At 45.4% G+C, this 22,059-nt stretch overlaps 1 protein-coding gene across 1 annotated transcript in view; it reads left to right on the plus strand.

The window, feature by feature from the left end:
• Positions 1–22,059, plus strand: part of LOC119976524 (golgin subfamily A member 4-like) — a 1,176,663-nt gene that overhangs the window by 191,064 nt on the left and 963,540 nt on the right. Inside the window, exons 29-35 of the mRNA XM_038817077.1 lie at positions 12,337–12,363; positions 15,138–15,173; positions 15,571–15,588; positions 16,634–16,669; positions 17,069–17,086; positions 18,792–18,827; positions 19,651–19,668. Of these exons, the coding sequence (XP_038673005.1) occupies positions 12,337–12,363; positions 15,138–15,173; positions 15,571–15,588; positions 16,634–16,669; positions 17,069–17,086; positions 18,792–18,827; positions 19,651–19,668 (189 nt within the window). The remainder of the gene's footprint in view (positions 1–12,336; positions 12,364–15,137; positions 15,174–15,570; positions 15,589–16,633; positions 16,670–17,068; positions 17,087–18,791; positions 18,828–19,650; positions 19,669–22,059) is intronic.

Here is a 22,059-nt window from a genome sequence, read left to right on the forward strand (position 1 = left end):
ATACTGTACTTGCCATGTAGGTATGCCGTTGCACTCCGAGGTTTCCGTTTGTTTAGGGGCCACTCAAAATCATCGCCATTTTTGACACCCATGTTCCCACCTCACCATGTGCGACCTGTTGCAACCAAGCTTTTCCCCTCCGGCTCCTCCCATCGGCCCTTCTATTGTTCTTATCCCACCTTGTTCGCGTCCCTGTGAACATTTCCCCCCTCCCCTCCAATTTCAATCCACCATTCCCGTGCTCCTCCCCCCCTCCCCGATCTAGCTTTTTATCCCTCACTTTGGGCAGGCACTCTCACGCTGTCAGGAACTGTGCCCCTCTTGCTATACTTCTCCGAGGTAGCATCCCTGTTCGTATCGTTCTGGTACCTTTTTTTCCTCTCCCACTCCTCCCTGTGACAACGTCACCCCGCGCAATTGTTCATTAAATTACCTTATTACTGTTGCTAGTACGTCCCTAGCCCATGCTTACATACAAATTCGTCTGCTTCACCAAGTATGATGAAATAATGTTGTTTATTCTGTTAGGGTGACTATTGTTCAGTCCAGCATTCCTAACCGAAACTTGCTTTTAAACAAGGCGGTTTTTGCTCCATTCAACTTGGCCAAGTGCTCGGCCTGGTATACTGTGGTGAGTGCTCTTTCCTTTGCAACAGTTCGAGATTCGCTCCTTATTTTGGAACAATTAGAGCTTGATGTCGATGGCCTGCGCTGCTTCTGTTTTAGGCGACGGCCAAAAGCACCTGGCCGGATATCACTTCGGGAGGCCTTGCGAAACTTTCGCCTCCAATCATTCGTGCCACGTACTTCATGGGGCTCTGCCCTCGGTTTCCACAGGCAGAATCAATATTGGAAGATTCTGGTAGCCTGGCTGATTCTGTAGGCCCTCCACCTTCTCCGCCAGACCCCTTGGGTCGCCATCAGCGTTGCCACATCCGCACCCAAGAGGGAAGCCGGTTGCTCAACTTGCCGTATCTTGCACCTCCAGGCTCCGCTTCATCCAATCAAACACCTCCTTGGAGGAAGCCACGGCACTGTAACAATAACTTCGTTTTTTATGGCGCCTCTGTGCTGAAGGAGTTCCTGCGTCAAGAGTTATATCCATTGATCTATTAGCGCGAAGGACAGCGTTGGTTTTGGTGACATTGCTTCTACAGCCAAGGTCCGTTCTACCTCGCCCCAGCGTGACCCCCGCCTCTATGTTTCTCTTCTGGCTCCTGATGGGTTTACCATCGTTTTGGCCCTTTGGCTGGTTTGAGACAATATTTTCGCTTCAGTGGTGGTTTCAGTGGAGGGTGATGGTGGTAGGGTTGGTGGTGTTGGAATGGGGTAAACTGCTTTAGTGGTTGAGTTTCGGACTAAATGTGTCTCAGTCCAAGTTTCCAAGAGGACAGTCAACTTTCCTGCAACTACTCAGCATATCCCCGCCACCGAAAGTCGACTGTATACTATTCTGCAATCTTTTATTGTAGACCTTTCCTGCTAGTTGGACGGAATACAACCAGCAACATGATCCAAATTATGAGTCATTAACTAACCGAAAATGCTGTGTGCTTGAATTTGTCATTTTCATGCTTACCCAGTGGCTCAAGGGTCCCCAGATTGTGGATAGTTATGTCAAGTCGATCTGGTGCCTGCTGTATACTACACAATTACTGATTGTGCTCCAGCATTTCGCATGATAGTTGAGGGTCATCAGAACATAGTAAAGATCGGAGATCCAGCAGGCGATTCAGCCCTTTCGGCCTACGCCACAAGGTACCACAGTGGTTATACCAGTTGCCTCACAGCTTCACGATCCCAGGTTCGATTCCCGGCTTGAGTCACTTGTCTGTGAGGAGTCTGTGCGTTCTCCCTGTGTCTGCGTAAGTTTCCGCGCTGGTGCTCCAGTTTCCTTCCACAGTCCAAAGATGTGTAGGTTAGGTGGATTGGCCATTCTAAAATGCCCTCAGCGTCCAAAACAGTTGGGTGCGCTTATTCGGTTACGTCGATAGGTTGGAGGTTTGGGTTTAGGTAGGATGTCCTTTTCAAGAGCGTGCAGACTGGAGAGGCCGAATCGCCTCGTTATGCACTTTTAATTCAATGATTCTATGATTCATTATGATCATGGCTGATTGTCCAGTTCAATAATCTAATCCAGTTTTAGTTATATTCTTTGGTCTCCTTCGCCCCAAGTGCTACATATCTTGAAATCATACAATGTTTTGACTCAGCTATTTCCTGTGGTAACGAATTCCACAGACTCAAGACTCTCTGTGTGAAGACATTTCTCATCATCTCTGTCTTAAATAGTCAATACCGTGTCCTCAGACAGTGAATTCTGGTTCTAAGCAAGCCCACTATGGCGACATCCTTCCTGCATCAGCCTGCCCAGTCCTGTTAGAATTTTATAGGTTTCTATGAGATTACCCCTCAAATTTCTGAACACCAGCGAATGCAATCCTTTTTTAAAGAAAATCTTTTTATTAGCATTTTTCCACATTTATCAACAGTTAGGGACAATTTTTGCCGCGTTAACTGATTGTATCATACAGAAAGGTTTATCCCGTCCTCCCGTTAATTTACTTTATGTACATGTTTCCGCCCTGTGGCTTGGCCTGCGGTCCTTTCCGCTCCCCTCCAGTTCCTCCCTGCGCCTGTTCCCGCCTTCTGCCCGCCCCCTTTCCGCTCCCCCCCATTTTCTTCCCCCACCACTGTCGATTTCGGCTGTGTTTGCTTCATGATCGGGGAGGGGGTTAACCCCCTCCTACCTCGTTCCCTTTTTTGTGGCTTTCCAACCTCTTTCTCCTCTTCAGCCTTCCCTCCACCCGGTTTGCGCATTCATTTGATTCCCCTTCCATCTTTGTTTCCCGCTCCTCATTCCTCTTTTTCTTCCTATCTCTCCCGTTTCCCTATCTTCCTCTTCGTTGCTGGTCTGAACCAAGTTTTGGAACAGGCCGACAAACTGCTTCCAAATATCCAGGAAGCCCTCGGAAATGCACACGTTATCTTCTCCAGGTGGAAAAATTCTCAAAGGTCAGCAAACCAATCTGTAGCTGTGAGTGGTGCTGCCAATAGCCAGCCGAGCAGGATTCACTGGCGTGCCATTAGGGAAGGGAAAGCTGGGGCTTTGGCCGTCTTCCCCCTGTGTAGCTCTGGCTGCTGCGATACCACGAAGACAGCCACAATTGGGCAGGATTTCTCCTTCACGCCACAAACTTGGACATTGCCTCAGAGAAGATTGTCCAGAACCCAGCAAGTATGGACAAGCCCTAAACATGTGGGTGCGGTTGGTTGGGACCCTCTGGCACCGTTCACCTTTGTCCTCTACCTCCGGGAAGAACCTGTTCATTCGGATTCTTGCCAAGTGCGCTCAGTGCGGCTGCATTATACTGAGCCTTGTGCGGGTGGAGATGGAGTTGGCTCCGCTCAGTGCTTCCCTCCAGGGTCCCCATCCTATCTCTGTCCCCAGCCGTTCCTCCGATTTCTATCTGGTCTCGTCCAGTGGTGTTCGAGCTCTGTTCAGTAACTGTCCGTACATTTCACACATAGTCCTTCGTCTTTGCTGCTGGCGTTTATCATGTCCTCGAAGAGTGTGGTTCAGGCGCCCCTGGGTACCGCACAGTCTCCTTGCAGAGTTAGCCTTTTAATTGCATTTGCCCTATTTCCTGTCCTTTTGGTAGTCTCCACCTTTTCGTCAGTTCGTCCAGTGTCGCCAGTCTGTGCCCTACATAAAGGTTTGTGACCGTCAGTGTGCCCCTGTCTCATCGCCATGTTATGAAGGTGGTCCCCAACATGGCTGGGGGGGGGGGTTGAAATTGCCGCACATGGGGGCCATGGTGGACATCTTAATTTGCCCGACGTGCTTTCTCAGTTGGGACCACGTTCTCAGAGTAGCCGCTGCCACTGGGCTTGTGGTGTATTTGGTCGATTGAGATGGGAGTGCTGCTATAGCCAGGGCCTCGCGGGTCATTCCTTTACAGGGGGTGTCTTCCATCCGTACCTACTCTGTCGGGTTTGCATAACAATCCCCTCACTCTTTCCATCGTTACTGTCAATGGTAGTATTGTAGGTTCGGTAAAGCAAAGCCACCTTTCATTTTCCTTCTTTGAAGTGTCGTTTTGTGAGTTCTTGGGTTCTTACCCCCCCCCCCCCCCCCCCCCCCACCTCCCTCCGCCAGGTCCACACACACACAAACACCATGATTAGACCGCCTGCAAATTGGAAAAAGGCCTTAGGGATGAAGACTGGTTGGATCTGAACAGGAAGAGGAACCTTAGCAGTACGTTCATCTTGATCGTCTGAATTCTCCCTGCCAGAGAGAGTGGGAGTGAGTCCCACCTCTGTTGTTCCTTTTTTACTTCTTCCACCAGGTTTGTCAGGTTCCACTTGTGGATCTGTGTCCAGTCTCTGTCTATCTGGCTATGTGGGCGGTGGAACCATGGAAGTCCCTTCACCCAGGAGAAAAATAATTTTCATACTTTCCACAAGTGCACAAGGTATACACCCGTAACACAATCTCTTCTGGGTCATTTCAAACGGGAGCCCCTCCAGCTCTGTCCCTCCCCCAATTGGGTTTACTGGGAATGCCTCACTTTTGCCCAAGTTTAGTTTGTAGCCTTAAAAGGTTCCAAACACTTTCACGATCTGCAGTACTGCCTTCAGTCTCTCCTGTGGTTTCGAGATACAAAGCAGCAGGGCATGTATGGCAATGGTATGTCACGAGTATGTCAGGGTGCTGTATATGGGAGCAACAGGTCAGAAGGTGAAAAAAATTGAGGGAGGTTTCGGAAATAGGCCCAGTATGGTTCGAAGGACGAGCAGACATGACATGTTGCTGAAAACAGGGGGACTGGTGGCCTGAAGTGCATATCCTTTACTGAAAGAAGTATAACAGGTAAGGCAGATGAACGTAAAGCTTGTATTAGTACTTGGAACTATGATGTTGTTGCCATTACAGAGACCTGGTTGAGGACAGGACAGGACTGGCAGCTAAACGTTGCAGGATCTATATGTTTAATGGGGATAGAGGGTAATGTGAAAGGGGCGGAGGAGTTCCGCTACTGGTGAGGTAGAATATCACAGCTGTACTGCGGAAGGACACCTGAGAGGGCAGCGAGGCTATATGGGTAGAGATAAGGAATAAGAAGGGTGCAGTCACAATGTTGGGGGTTTATTACAGCCCTCCCAACAGCCAGCGGGAAATATAAGAAGAGAACGTCGAGGGCCGAAGGGCCTGTTCTGTGCTGTACTGTTCTATGTTCTATATGTCGACAGATTTTGGAAAGGAATAAAAGCAACAGTGTTCTCGTGATGGGAGACGTTAACTTCCCCAATATTGACTTGGACTCACAGTGCTAGGGGCTTGAATGAGGCGGAGATTGTAAGGTGCATTCAGGAGGGCTTCTTAAAACATTATGTAGATAGTCCAACGAGGGAAGGGGCTGTACTGGACCTGGAATTGGGGAATGAGCCCCGCCAGGTGGTATAAGTTTCAGTCGCGGAGCATTTCGGTAACAGTGACCAAAATTCAGTAAGTTTTAAAGTGCTGGTGGACAAGGATAAGAGTGATCCTCGGGTGAATGTGCTGAATTGGGGGAAGGCGAATGATAATATACATTAGACGGAAACTGAAGAACCTAGATTGGGGCAGATGTTTGGGGGTAAATCAATATCTGACATGAGGAGGCTTTCAAATGTCAGTTGAAAGTAATTTAGGACCGACAGGTTCCTGTCCAGAAGAAGGATAAATATGGCAAATTTCGGTAACCTTGGATAACGAGAGATATTGTAGGCCTCGTCAAAAAGAAAAATGTGGCACTTATCAGGGCTGAAAGGTTGGTAACAGACGGAGCCTGTATGCAATATAAGGAAAGTAGAAAGGAAATTAAGCAAGGAGTCAAGAGAGCTAAAAGGGGTCACGAAAAGTCATTGGAAAATAGGGTTAAGCAAAATTCCAAGTCTTCTTACAGGTACATTAAAAGCAAGAAGTAGCCAAGGAGAGAGTTGGCCCACTGAAGGACAGGGGAGGGAATCTTTGCGTGGAGCCAAAGGAAATGGGCGAGGGAAGAAATACTTTTCATCAGTATTCACCAAAGAGAAGGAATTGGTGGATGTTGGCTGTGGAGAAGGGTTAGTACTTAGCCTGGGTCACATTTAGATCCAAACCGATGATGTGTTGGGCGTCTTGGAAAATATTAAGTTGGATAAGTCCCAATGGCCTGATGGGAACTACTCCAGAATACTGAAGGAGGCAAGAGAGGAAATTGCTGAGGCCTTGTCATAAATCTTTGGTTCCTCAGTGTCTTGTGGTGAAGTCACGGAGGACTGGAGAATAACCAATGTTGTTCCTTTGTTTAAGAAGGGTAGCAAGGATAATCAAGGGAAGTACAGGCTGGCGAGCCTTACCTCAGCAACAGGGAAGGTACTGGTGAAGTCTTCGAAACAGGACCTACTCCCATTTGGAAGCAAATGGACGTATAAGCAAGAGGCAGCACGGTTTTGTGAAGGGGTGGTCATGTCTCGCTAACGTGATAGTTTGTCGAGGAGGCCACAGAGATGATTGATGCAGGTAGGGCAGTGGATGTTGTCTATGTGGACTTCAGTAAGGCCTTTGGCAAGGTCGTTGATGGCATTCTAGTACAAAAGGTGAGGTCACACGGGATCAGAGGTGAGCAGGCAAGATGGAGATAGAACTGGCTATGTCACAGAAGGCAGAGAGTAGCAATGGAAGTGTGCTTTTCTGAAAAGCGGTCTGTGACTAGTTGTGTTCTGCAGGGTTCAGTGCTGGGATCTCTGCTGTTCATTGCATTTATAAATGATTTGGAGGAAAATGTAACTAGTCTGATGAGTAAGTACCGGCGATAAAATTTGATGGAATTGCGGATAGCCATGAGGACTATTAAAAGGATGCAGCAGGATTTAGGTCATTTAGAGACTTGGGCAGCGAGATGGCAGATGGAGTTTAATCTGGACAAATGTGACAATGCATTTTGGAAGTTCTGATAGCACACAGGCTAAATCACTATTTTTTAAAGCAGACAAAGGCAGGCCAGCAGCACGGCTCAATTCCCGTACCAGCCTCACCGAACAGGCGCAGGAATGTGGCGACTAGGAGCTTTTCAGAGTAACTTCATTGAAGCCTATTTGTGACAATACGCGATTTTCATTTCATTTCATCTCATTAATACAGGTCGGGAATATACAGTGAATGGTAGAACCCTCAAGAGTATTGACATTTAGAGAGCTCGAGTTTTACACGTCCACAGGTCACTGAAAGAGGCAGCAGAGGTTGAGAAGGTAGTCAATGCTTGTCTTCATTGGCCGGGGCATTGTGAATAACAATTCGGCATGTCGTGTTGCAGCTATATGGAACCATAGTTAGGCCACACTTGGTTTTCAATTCTGGTAGCCACACTACCAGAAGGATGTGGAGGGATTAGAGCTGGTGCAAAAGAGATTTACTAGGACGTTGCCTGGTATAGAGGGCATTAGCTATGAGAAGAGGTTGAATAAACTTGGTTTGTTCTCACTGGAACGAAGGAGGTTGAGGGGTGACCTGATAGAGATGAACAAAATTATGAGCTGTATTAACCGAGTGAATGGTCAGAGACTTTTTCCCAGGGAAGAGGGGTCAATTACTAGGGGCCATAGGTTTAAGGTGTGAGAGGCAAGGTCGAAAGGAGATGCACGAGGCAAGTTGTTTTACAGAGAGGGCAGTGGGTGCCTGGAATTCGCTGCCGGAGGAGGTGGTGAAAGCAGGGACCATAGTGACCTTAAAGTGGCATCTTGACAAGTACATGAATAGGATGGGAATAGAGGGATCCAGACCCCGGAAGTGTCGAAGATTTTACTTTAGACGGGCATCATGGTCGGCACCGCCTTGGAAGGCCGAAGTGCCTGTTCTTGTACTCACTTTTCTTTGTTCTTTGAACTTTGTTTTGTCATCCACTTAGATTCAAACTCTATGCTCTGTCTCCTCTTTCGATGCCCTTCCAGGTTTTCTCATCCGGCAGAGCTATCACCAACGCAAACAAGAGTGGGTCAGCAGGCAGCCCTGCCTTGTTCCGCTCTGCAGCTGGAAGTATTCAGAACTGGTGTCATTACATCGAACGCTCGCCTTGGGAACCTTGTACAGGAGTCTCACACAAGTGGTTAATCCCTACCCTTGCCTACACTTGACCATCCCCATTTGGTCCTCGGCGACAACCTCCGGTATGCAGCCTTCCGCCTTTTGGCAGGACCTTTGCAAGCATTTTCACATCAATATTCAGCAGCGAAATGGATCTACATGATCCGAATTCCGTCGAGCCTTTTTCCTTTTTGGGTGTACGTGAGATTATGGCCTGCACTAGCGTAGCTGGGAGAGCGCCCCTTGCCAGAGAGTGAGGAACATGTCCCTTACGTATGGTGCCAGATTTTGTGCGAACTTGTTGTAGATTTCAACCGGGAACCTGCAGGGTTCTGGTGCCTTCTCCGCCTGCACAGAGCTGATGCGGTCCATGATTTGCCTAAGGTCTATTGGTGCTTAGAGCTCCCTCAGATTGCCTTTCCCCACAATTGGTATTTCCAATCCGTTGAGGAACTGTTTCATCCCAACGTCCCCGTCAGGAGCTCAGAAGTGTACAGTCCTCGGTCAAAGGCCTCAAATGCTTGATTGACCTCTTTTGCTTCGGTTACCAGTCCGCCTCTGCTATTCTTCACCTGGGCTATTTCCCTCGTTGCTGCCTGCTTTCTCAGCTGTGGTGCCAATATGCGCCCAGTCTTGTCTCCCTGTTCTTGAAGGTCTCCCGTGACTAGCGGAGTTGGTAAATTGCTTTCCTGGTGGATAGCAGGAAATATGCCCATTTGAAGCGTTTTCCTCTCTGCCAGCAGTTCTACTGTCCTGCCTCGGAATACTTTCTGTCCACTTCCAGAATGGAGTCCACTAGCTGCAGCCTGGCCATCCTCTCTCCCTATCTCTGCTTGCCTTGTTGGCTATGATGCCTCCTAATCACGCATTCAGTGCCTCCTAAAACGTGGAGTGTGAGACCTCCCCGTTTTGGTTGTTACCAACGTAATTGCCTATGGCCCGCGATGTTTGATGGAAGAAGGCCGTGTCAACCTGGGTGTCCATGTCCAGCTTCACTGTGGGTTGCTGGGCAAGGTCTGCTTCCAACCTCACGCCCATGTAATGTGGAGTGTGGTCGGAGATAACGATCGTAGAATATTCCGCTCCTATGATCCATGGAAGCGCCGAATTTCCACTAAAATAAGTCGATACGGGTGTATGTGTATTTGTGGGAATTATGAAAAATATTTTTCTCCTGGGTATAGTAAAATCTATGACCACTGCCCACATCTGCTCCCAGTCCCCCAGCCATGGTTGTCTTTCTTCCTGTTCTGGGGTTTGAACGGTCGGTCAGTGGATCCTGCACGCAGTTGAAGTCGCCCACCATAATCAGTCAATGTCGAGGTTTTGGTCATGGTCTTTATGCATTCTGTGCCATCACAGTTGGGAGCGTACGCATTTAAGATTACCATTTGTGCCCCTTCCAGGACACCGCTGACCACGACGTACCGTCCCCCTGGGTCCGTAACTGTCTTGGTTATATAAGACTCGTCCTCTTACCGGTCAGTATGTCTACTCCCCTACTCTTCGTCCCTTAACATGAATGGTACGTCTGTCCAACCCAGCCTTTCCGTACCAGAAGTCGGACCTTCTCCCTCAGGTACGTCTCTTGCAGGTAAATTATGTCGGCGTTTAGGCTTCTTAAGTGGATGAAGACACTGGGCAGTTAAGTCCTCGCACCTTCTTCCCAACAGCCCTGGTGGGGGCTTCTAACCGCCCCCCTTTTGTCCTGCGGGCTCCCCATTCTTACCTGGTGGATTCGCTCCTGCACCCCGGGGATTTGCTTTGTTAGGGGGCCGTCCACAATTGCCGCAGTCGCCGCTTTCGCCATGCGCTCAATGTTTCCCTTTGTCCAATGGGTACCCAATACGGCCGCCAACTATGTGTACTCCACGCCGATGTTCCCCTGCACTCTGTGGTCTACCTCTGCTCCCGTGCCCTACCGAGTGGCTATATGTGGCACCATCATTGTTGCTCGCACTGTCCCGTGCCTATCCAGGCCTGCGCATATTTCTTTTCGTATACACAGCTTTTGTTGTTTTTCTGTCCTGCGCTTCCCCCTGTCCCCCCTTCCCCTATCTCCCTTAACTCCTATCCCTCTTTCCTCCCCTGTCCCCCCCCCCCCCGCCCTTCTTCCCTGTACTATTTTTGGCCAAGCACTCTCGCCGGAGGTGTGGCTCCCTTGCTTTTCGCCTTCCCGTGCTCGCCCTCCTTGCGAGTACGGTGGCTCCTCTCCCATTGCTTGTCCAGCTCTGGCCCCGATTCACCCACCCCTTCCACCTCTTATCCCGTCCCTTGCTTGCTTTGATTATCCTCGCTCCCCTCGGCCTGTTCATCCTCGCCACCTTCCAGGAAGAGACTAGCCTGAATGCGAGGCACCACAGTCAAGCCTAAATCTTATAAACATAGATCCTGTTATTGTCTCTGCTTCCGGTCTGTCCTCTGATCTCAGTTTCTTTCCTCTTTTGCACATGCCGCTTCCATCGCTTCCACGTTTGCTCCCCCTATAATTTGTTCGCTTTCACGAACCCATCAACCTCCGCTGGGGTGTTGAAGTAAAGTTATTTGCCCTTATATATCACCCAGAGTCTGGCCGGGAAGAGCATTCCGTATGGTACCCCACTTTGAAAGAGCGCCGATTTCGCTCTATTAAATTCAGACCTTTTTAGCCAGTTCCGCCCAAATGTCTTGGAACATCCGTATTCTATGTCCTTCCCAAGTGCATGATTTCGTCTTGCCGTACACCTTCAGATCTTTTCTCGGCCTTGAAACTGGTACAGCTTCGCGATTATCGCCTTGGCTTCTCCCCGGTTTGGGGCCTTGACCAATACGACCTGTGTGCCCTGTCCATTTCTGTGATGTTTTGAAAGTTCTTCTACCCCACTAGCTGGCCCAGAATTTGGGTGATGTAGTCCGTTGGATCTCTTCCTTCTATGCCCTCTGACTGACCCACGATTCGGACATTTGACATCTAGACCTGCTGTCCTGGTCCTCCATCTCCCCTTTTAGGCTCCCCGAGGCCGCCATCAGCATTCTCACCTCAATTTCCAGAGCTACAATCATGTCGCTCTGGTCTGTCGCTACTTTCTCCAGGTTCTGAATCGTTCATTCCTGTGCCTCAACATTCGGCCCCACACCTTTTTTCGGGTGCTGCATTGTGTTTGTCGACTCCGCCATCACCACTTTCATCACCATGTGGAGTTCCATCCTGATTGCTTCTTTCATGGCGTTCAGTTCCTTTTTTTTTAACACATTCCTCCATTCGTACCGCTCGGCGGGGAGGAGGGGGGAAATCGCGGTGTCCTGCTCCATCGCTCAGTTCGCCTTCCATTTCCTCTCCTGGTTCGCCTGGGTCTCTGTCAGGCCTCGTGGGGCCGCGTCTCCTTTCGCACGCTGTTCCTGTCACTTTTCTTCCCGAGTACTTCTGATTTCTCGCCATCGCCGCAGTCTATTGTTGGCAGGCAACTTCTTCTGTTTACTTTGTATGCGGTGGGTTTTGGGAGGCCTCTTATATCCGATAAATTAAATATGTCTAGTCCGATTGGGAGGAGAGCCAACTGATGTGCGTCCAAGCAGCACATCGCTGCCACCGAAATCCAGCGAATTCAATCCTAACCGCTTCAAGGGGACCATTGCATCGCTGTAGGTGGGGAGACATGCGTGGGGCAATAAACGTAAATATTTCAGAATCGGGATCACATACGTATTTTTATGGCAACCGTTAGCATTCACAAACACCATTTCTAATCTGAGTTTTAGCTCAAATAATATTCATCATTTGAATTTAAACGTCCACGCCTCCACTGTACGAATTGCGCTATTATCCCTGGAACACCAACTTCGACCTCTAGATTAGAAGTAACATACATTATCACGATGCGTACTTTAATGCTTACGGCAGATTGTCTGTTTTCATTTTTAAAATACATAAGGGAATTGCGCAGTGATCAGAGTAATATATATATATGTGCAGAACTGAAAAAGACATTTCTTCTACCTTAATATCAAAGTAATTTATAATTTACCATGAACATATTTCAGGTTATTTATTTCCGAAATGAGCAATGCACCTGTTAAATCTTGGAAACTAAAATTCGATACCGTGGAAGACAAAATAAGACATGTGCAATACAAATCTGTATTTAAAAAAAATTGCATTCGGTCTTACTATCTTTGACAAAGTACCTTGCTACCTGGAAATATCTCGAATTAATCAAAACCCTTTGTTGATTATTTTCCCTCTGCAGAGGACTTAGTAGTTGACAAAGAAAAAGGTAGGTGATAAATTAATTGTTGTTAACTTTTTATTTTCAAGAAGTTCTGTACTTTTTCCAGCTTTCACATTACCATGTAGAAGACTTATGGTGGTATACAAGAGCCTGACGTTGAACACTGATTACTGGTAGAAATTTAGTCACTCAGAAATTCAATGTCTTCCTGAACCCACTGAGGAACTAATGATATGTGTAATATTAAGATAACATGCTGCCAGTGATCTGCGGTAATTATTAATGCATTCTTTCATGAACATTAAAACTGCATTTCTGAGGAGATAATTGGTCGAACTTCTCAAGATCATCTTATATTTAGGCCTGCTTAAAATTCTGTCCTTTTGTAAGAGATATAACTGGATGTGTGTACTTATTCATTCGTGGAGCAAAGGTATTTTCACTGACTCGGTTTTATCTTGACACCACCCTTTCATTAATGATGTCTTAAATGAGATTCTTTTCACTTTTATGAATGCATTTTATCTGAACGCTATTTCTTTCTTTTAGCCATTAACATAGTTACTGAGAGTTGAGAATATGCTGCTCGTCTCATTTTATTCATCAAGGACTGATATGTTCTGATGTTACAAATTTTTCACCTATTTACTTCGTGACGATATATTCCATCGTTTTGTGATGCATATTGGTTCAAAATGCCACTTCGAAATCAAATATGTTGGGCATGATTCTGCGGTTCCCAGCCGCATGTTTTGTCAGCGGCGTACCGTTCGCTGGTGGTGGACTTTGTCTTCAGCCGCTTTGCCGCTGCCCCACGCTGCCGGCGGGCCTCCTAAAGCCAAAGAAACATTTCCTGAAGGTTACCCACTCCGTGGAATTTCCAGCAGCTCACGCTGCGTGTAACTTGTCAGCACGTATTTGCTTCAGCGGGATTTTCTACTCCCACCGCTTCAGCCACCGGGAACGGGAGAGCCGGATTTTCCCCTGAAAAGTACATGGCAATGGCCAGAGAATTTCGGTCAACGAGTCTAGTTTACGCTTTTCTTAAAACAGTAATATTCTGGTTCTTTCTGCAATTTCAGTAACAACTGTGTCTAATTGAAGGACAGATTTTCTGGATCCCTGTTTGAATGAGACAAAATGTTTTATTCGAAGGAGAGTATACATGAAGACCTTTTACGTTTCTGCTCTGTTTTTTGTTCTGTTTACCTTTTGTGATGAATTTCAGTTCCAGGAACACTTGAAAATTCTGAGACGAGTTTTATAATAAAGCATTACAACTTTGTTATTACTTAATTAGGCCACTCGATTGTCGTGTTTAAAAACAGACAGCAATGGGCATCTTATTTCATCAGCTTGTATTGAACGTCCGGTTTTAACCTGGTAGAAGTGGATGACTAAAAGTAAATCGCAGGCGAAATTTACCAAGCGATCGTACGACGGCGAGTGGCTAATTGACATCTTGGGTAGAATGTTCTCTTTGCACTGAATGAAGGTGCAGCTTGTGCAGGCGATGGCCAGAATCGACATCTCAGCTGTCTAAGCGCAGATAGATTAATCTGTATTTATCTATCTGAAATGATATCGTTCTACACTTGACTTTGCATGTTCCTCTGCAGAATAGCCCCTCTGTGTGCACTCGTTTCATAAACAATTCTAATGAGCTTCTAGTAAGCGGATGCATCATCTATCTACCTACCTACCTACCTACCTACCTACCTACCTACCTACCTACCTACCTACCTACCTACCTACCTACCTACCTACCTACCTACCTACCTACCTACCTACCTACCTACCTACCTATCTATCTATCTATCTATCTATCTATCTATCTATCTATCTAATTATCTATCTATCTATCTATCTATCTATCTATCTATCTATCTATCTATCTATCTATCTATCTATCTATCTATCTATCTATCTATCTATCTATCTATCTATCTATCTATCTATCTATCTATCTATCTATCTATCTATCTATCTATCTATCTATCTATCTATCTATCTATCTATCTATCTATCTATCTATCTTTCTGTCTGTCTGTCTGTCTGTCTGTCTGTCTGTCTGTCTGTCTATCTATCTCTCTATCTATCTATCTATCTATCTATCTATCTATCTATCTATCTATCTATCTATCTATCTATCTATCTATCTATCTATCTATCTATCTATCTATCTATCTATCTATCTATCTATCTATCTATCTATCTATCTATCTATCTATCTATCTATCTATCTATCTATCTATCTATCTATCTATCTATCTATCTATCTATCTATCTATCTATCTATCTATCTATCTATCTATCTATCTATCTATCTATCTATCTATCTATCTATCTATCTATCTATCTATCTATCTATCTATCTATCTATCTATCTATCTATCAATCTATCTATCTATCTATCTATCTATCTATCTATCTATCTATCTATCTATCTATCTATCTATCTATCTATCTATCTATCTATCTATCTATCTATCTATCTATCTATCTATCTATCTATCTATCTATCTATCTATCTATCTATCTATCTATCTATCTATCTATCTATCGATCGATCGATCGATCGGTCTGTCTGTCTGTCTGTCTGTCTGTCTATCTATCTATCTATCTATCTGTCTGTCTGTCTGTCTGTCTGTCTGTCTGTCTGTCTGTCTGTCTATCTATCTATCTATCTATCTATCTATCTATCTATCTATCTATCTATCTATCTTTAATCTACCTCGCTGCCTACCTATCTACCCACCTACCTCCTTTCTAAGTACCTATGGAATAAATGACTGCATATTTTCATATTTTGCTTCCAGATATAAAAAAATGTCAGGAAGATGCCGCAACTATGGGTGAGAAATATTCAGTGAAATGCGAATTATTTTCATCACGTCACATAAATGATTGAATGGCCGTACAGGTTCGTTAAAATATAAATTGCCTTCATTCATGTCCGCTATACCAGCCTTTGTAATTGACTTACAAATGGTGTATTTCTATATTTCATCATCACACTCGGTTTCGCTCTTTACCATAAAAATAATTCCAAACCTTCTGTTTCAACATGTTATATGATGAAGATCAGGCACTGCACAATACATTTATTATTCGGAGTTAGGACTGCCTCTGATCATCCTGTGCTCTCCATTAACATAAAAATGCATCCCTTGCTTACACAAAGTAAATAGCTGTGTTCTTGGATTCCGATAACCTTGCGATTAATATTTTCGCATGCTCTCGAATAAACAGAAGCCGAAAAGGATCAAGGTAAATGTTTACATTTTCACCACGTTCATACTTTTAGAAAAAAACTGTTTTAAAAAGATAGTCACATATTCTGGTTCTTGGCGCCCTATTTGTAAATTGGTTACAAACATTGTCCTTTACTGGAGAAGATTTGAATCTACTGGATTCGCAATTGCTGCTTCATTTCTTTTTTTCAATTCTGGTGCAAATTAACGAGGCGAAAGCACGGACGGTGCACATCTTTTGGTTGAGTGGGTGAGATCCACGTAGAGAAGTGGTGAACGTGCAAACACTTCAAGTTGATTAAACCTGCGCCGGGAACCAAGCCGGGTCCGCGGCGCCGTGAGACAGCAGTGGTAACTATAAGCTTACCGCTGCGACACTTGAAACCCTCTTGGGCTTCTGTGATTATGCCACAACGTGGCTTGGTGGTTTTGAAATCCTCCAGGTTTGCGTTGTTTACTGAAGTTCCTTGTTCCAATATTTGCATGTGATAGTAAGGGGGCGATTTGAGCCCACACTCACAGACCATGAGAAACTCGACGCAGACTGAAAATCCGGAGAAAATCGAAAAACTGCAATTCTCCCTTGGGATTGACTTTTACAATTTTTACCCCCGCTCCTCAAACGCTTTGCGATGGAGTAGTGCGAAGGATTTGGCAGGATCCCACGAACCTGATTCTAATACATTAGCATGTCATTATCCACTCACCCACCCATTCGTCCATCCGCCCGTCCAACCGTCTGTCTGTCTATCTCTCTCTCTTTCCGTCTGTATGTTTCTCCCAATTTATGTTTGTCTGTCTCGTTCTCTATCTGTCCATCTTTCTGTTGGCCCATCTCTCTATCGATATCGTAATCTACCTTGAACATTTTCCAGCCCAATACTCTTTGCTCCCTCACTTTCTGTCTGCCGATCTACCGCCTGACTCGCCATTCGATAAATTGCCGATTTCATTGAATTCACCAATAAGCGCATTCGATGTTGTCACTAATCATAAATTGACAATCCGATTGGCTGCTGACGCAACATTTATGTACAACCATTTCGAAATATTTATTGCAGAAATCAAAAGGGTGACGGAAGAATCCGCGGCTATGGGTGAGATAAATTAAACGAATTGCGTACGGCATTCATAAATCAATATCAATTCTATAACGGCCGTACAACAATGAACAGTGAAATTACTTTATTCGATATTGTTGTGGCTCTCTTTGTAATCAGCTGCACACAGTATTTCCATATTTTTCTACCGAACGGCATTTCGCATTTTACAAAAAAAACGTTGTTTATTTTAGATTAATCAAGCTATGAAATGCTCAATAGAGACGGTGAACTGCACAGTAACACGCTTTTCGAAACCTAAAATTGACTATAAGAACATCTTGAAATCGCCATTTATTTTAAAATACATGTCTCTATTGATCAACCTTTTCATTGTACCGCTGGAGTTTCTGTAACTCTGCAATAAATGTTTTACTTCCTTTCCAAAAAATGCAGAAGCTGCTAAGGATGAAGGTAAATTGAGCTTTCTACACGTGGCCATTTTCTCACGAATTCCTATTTGATGTTAAATGCAGATAAATTGCTCTCGTCGTCGTGTTATAGTAGTAGATTGGACATTCCAAATTCCCTCAGATTAGAAAACATTAATTTCTGTCGGGCCAGCAAATATCCAATCACAAAAAATGGATCTTGCTTCTTCGGCCGGTGAGTAACTCAGTGTGAGTCTTTGTATCCGTTTAATCATCTAGGTTTGCGTTGTTTATCGATCTTCGTTGGAGCTCAATTTTAATGTAACAATAAGACTATGCATCAGGAATTATCTGCACTCGGCATTATCATTCCACTGAACTGTATCAATAGCTTTCTGCCTTTTTCGCTAGCTACAAGTGTTTCCGCATACATTTTCAGCTTCCACTGTCCGCCGGAGTATACATTTAATTATTTGAATAGATATTTATCAAATGGCAAACTACGTTACCTGTTACCTTTCAGGCGATAACAAGGAAGTTAGGCAAAGGAGAATCAGTGGATGTGATTTATTTAGATATCCAGAAGGCCTTTGCCAAGGTGCCGCGTTGGAGATTGTTAAATACGTTCAGAGCCCATGTTGTTATTAAGGATTGACTGACTGGCAGAAGGCAGAAAGTGAGTATAAAGTGGTCCTTTTCATGATGGCAGCCGATGACTAGTGGCGTGACTCAGGTGTCAGTGCTGGGACCACACCTTTTCACAATATACATTAATTAACTGGAAGAAGGAACTGAAGGCACTGTTGCTAAGTTTGCAGATGATACAAAGATCAGTAGAGGAACAGGTAGTATTGAGAAAGCAAGGGGCTGCAGAAGGATTTCGACAGGCTTGTAGAGTGGGCAATGAAGTGGCAAATGAAATACAATGTGGAAAAGTGTGAGGTTATCCACTTTGGAAGGAGGAATTTAGTCATAGGCAGTTTGCTCAATGGGGAAACGCTGAGAAAGCGCGCAGAACAAATGGACGGGAGCCCTTGTTTACAATTCACTTAAGGTTAACGTGCAGGTTCAGTCAGAAGTTAAGAAGGCAAATGTAATGTTAACATTTATGTCAAGAGGGCAAGAATGGAAGGCCAGGGATTTGCTTCTGAGGCCGTATAAGTCTCTGGTCAGACCCTATTTGGAGTATTGTAAGTAGTTTTGGGCCCCGTATGGAAGGAAGTATGTGCTGGGCTTGGACAGTGTCCAGAGGGGGTTCACAAGAATGATCCCTAGAATGAACAGCTTGTCGTATGAGGATCGGTTGAAGACACTGGGTCTGTACTCGTTGGAGTTTAGTAGGATGAGGGGGAATCATATTGAAACTTACGGGATACGGGGAGGCATGTAGAGAGCGGACGTGTAGATGATGTTTCCACTAAGAGGAAAAACTAGAACCAGAGGTCACCATCTCAGACTAAAGGGACGATCCTTTAAAACAGAAATGAGGAGGAATTTCCCAAGCCAGAGGGTAGCGAATCTGGTGAAGTCTATGCCGCAGAAGACTGTGGAGGCCAAATCACTGATAGTATTTATCACAGAGATAGATGGGTTATTGATTTATAAGGGGACCGGGGGTTATGGGGGGAAGGGAGGAGAATGGCGATGAGACAAATATCAGCCTACTTATTAAGGATGAAAATTCGGGTGAGCTGCTGCTGACATAAATTTGGAATACATGTTTACATATTTTAATATTTTGCTTCCAGAAATCAAAAAATGCAAGGAAGATGCCGAAGCTATGGGTGAGAAATATTTTTTTTAAATAAACAATTTGATTGAGGTAGTTTTTGGCATTGTAAACAGTTACAGACATCAACAGAAAGAAAACAAAAAGGCAAAAATGTGCAAACATCCACGTACATTCAAAACTCCAGTCGCAACCTACTGCACAAGCCCGCTCCTCTCCCACCGGTACTACCCGCCAATTTATCCCTACTATTCTACTCTACTCTACTCCCCCAATCCACTGCCCCTGCTGACGCTCACTCTCCCGCAAAGAAGTCAATACGCTCACTCTCCCGTAAAGAAGTCAATCACTCTCCCGCAAAGAAGTCAAGATGCTCACTCTCCCGCAAAGAAGTCAATCACTCTCCCGCAAAGAAGTCAAACATTCTCCCGCAAAGAAGTCAATCACTCTCCCACAAAGAAGGCAATAAGAGTGAGAAATCTTTAATCATTGCATATTGCTCTCGTGACATGAAGGAATTATCTAACGACCATCCAAGATTAGAAAAAGACAAATTTAGTTTTTTCGGCTTTCCTGAGCCCGCCTTTGTAATTTATCCGCAAAAGGAGATTTCGATATTTCACCAGCAAGCTAGATTTCACTTTAAAATGAAGAATATGTTGATGATTTGCGTTCTAATAAATTAGATGATGAAAATCCGGCATGCCGAACTGTAGACCAGATTGATGACCCACACTGGAAACTGTCTATTTGAATATAATATGTTCTTCATTCGCCAAACACAGTTGCATTGATTGCACAAAGAAGGACAACTGCGCTGCTTTCATTTTTACAACCATGCGATAAAATATATTTTTTTGATGCTCTCAAACAAACAGAAAATCAAAAGGATACAGGTAAATGATTATCTTTTGTCTACGTTGACACTTCTAGAGGAATTATATGTTTTAAAATGCAGTTTACTTATTCTGGTTCTTGGCTCCCTCTTGTTAACTGGATACAAGTGTTTACATTCATGAGGAAACACCTGTTCTTGTAGTTTTAGCACTTTTTGCTTCAGTTACCACCCGCAACGTATCTTCTGAATACGTTACTATCTGCCCTTTCTCCTGCAGAATGTTTGAGGTGAGGGACGCCGTCAGTGTCCCTGCTGATTTCACCTGTGGGAAGTGCACCCATCTCCAGCTCCTCAGAATCCGCGTTAGGAAACTGGAGCTGGAGCTGGATGATCTTCGGATCATTGGGGAGGCAGAGGTGGACATAGATAGTAGCTTCAGGGATGTAATTACTCCGAAGAATCAAGATAGACCGGTAATGGTGAGAGGGGCTGGGAGGAAGTAGTCAGTACAGGGGTCCTCTGTGGCCGTTCCCCTCAGTAGAAAGTATACCGTTTTGGATACTGTTGAGGGAAACGACGTACCAGGGGTAAGCCACGGTGAACGGATCTCCAGCACTGAGTCCGTCCCTGTGGCTCAGAAGGGTAGGAAGGAGAACAGGAGAGCAATAGTTATTATGGACTCCATAGTTAGAGGTTCTGTGGCAGTGAAAGAGACTCGCGGATGGTATGTTGCCTCCCGGGTGCCTGGGTCCATGACGTCTTGGACCGTGTTTTCAGAATCCTTAAGAGGGAGGGGGAACCGTCACAATTCGTGGTACAGATCGGTGCCAACGACATAGGTTAGAGAAAGGACAGGGATTTAAAGCAGGAATTTAGGGAGCTAGTGTGGAAGATGAGAGTCAGGACAAACCTTTTGTCATCTCTGGTTTGTTGCCGATACCACGTGCCAGTGAGGAGAGGAACAGGGAGAGAGTGCAGAGAGTGGCTGCAGGGATGGTGTAGGAGGGAGATTTTCAGGTACGTGGATAATTGGAGCACATTCTGGGGAAGGTGGGACCTGTACATACAATACGGTTTGCACATGAAACAGAGGGGCACCAATATCTTGGGAGGGAATTCTGCTCCGGCACTTTGGAGCGGGCGGGGCGTTAAACTAATTTGTCAAGGGGCTGGGAAAACGAGCTGTAGTCCAGAAGCCAGTGTTGAGAGTAGCGAGGTACTGAGGAGGGTATCATGGTCGCAGGAGTGTACGGGCAGACAGAAAGGTGGGTTGAAGTATGTCTACTTCAATGCAAGGAGCATCCGTAATAAGGTTGGTGAACTTGGAGGGTGGACTGGTACTTGGGACTGCGATGTTGTGGCCATTACGCAGACATGGTTAGAACAGGGACAGGAATGGTTGTTGGAAGTTTCAGGGTATCGATGTTTCAGTAAGCGTCGGGAAGGCGGTAAAGGAGGTGGAGGAGTAGCATTGTTAATCAAGGATAGTTTAACGGCTGCAGAAAGGCAGTGCGAAGACGATCTGCCGACTGAGGTAATTTGGGCCGAAGTTAGAAATAGGGGAGAAGCGGTCACATTGATAGGAGTTTTCTATAGGCTCCCAAATAGTAATAGAGATGTGGAGGAAGAACTTGAGAAACAGATCATGGATAGTTGTGGAGGTCTCAGGGTAGTTATCATGGGTGACTTTAACTTTCCAAATATGGATTGGAACCTCAATAGGTCGAACAGTTCGGATGGGGCAGTTTTTGTACAGTGTGCGCAGGAGGGTTTCCTGACATAACATGTGGATAGGTCGAGAATGGTGGAGGGGGGGGGGGGGGGATTGCATTTTGTACTGGGTAATGAACCGGGCCAAGTGCTGGCTTGTTTGTGGAAGTTGTTTGGAGATAGTGACCAAAATTCGGTGTCTTTCACTATTGGAAATGAGAGGGATAGGGCCATACGGCAGAGCATAATTGGGGAGGGTAATTATGATGCGATTAGGCAAGAATTAGGGAGCATAAGATGGGAACAGAAAGTGTCAGTGAAGGGCACAAATGAAAAATGGAGCGTGTTCAAGGAACAAATACTGCGTGCCCTTGATAGGTGTGTCCCTGTCAGGCAAGGAGGAAATGGCCGTGTGAGGGGGCCACGGTTCACAAAAGAGGTTGAATGACTTGTCAAGAGGAAAATATAAGAGTCTGCGAGGATTACAATACAAGGCTCAGTTGGGTCACCTGAGGGTTACAAGGCAGCAAGGAACAAGCTAAAAAAAGGGCGGAGGAGAGCTAGGAGGGGGCATGAGAAGTCCTTGCCGGTTGGATCACGGAAAACCCCAAGTATTTTACTCTTATATGAGAAATAAAAGAACGACCAGGGTGAGGGTAGGGCCGGTCAAGGACAGTAGTGCGACCTTGTGCATGGAGTCAGAAGAAATAGGAGAGGCGTTGAATTAATACTTTTCTTC

The sequence above is a fragment of the Scyliorhinus canicula genome, chromosome 13, assembly GCF_902713615.1.
Source record: "Scyliorhinus canicula chromosome 13, sScyCan1.1, whole genome shotgun sequence".
Taxonomy (NCBI): domain Eukaryota; kingdom Metazoa; phylum Chordata; class Chondrichthyes; order Carcharhiniformes; family Scyliorhinidae; genus Scyliorhinus; species Scyliorhinus canicula.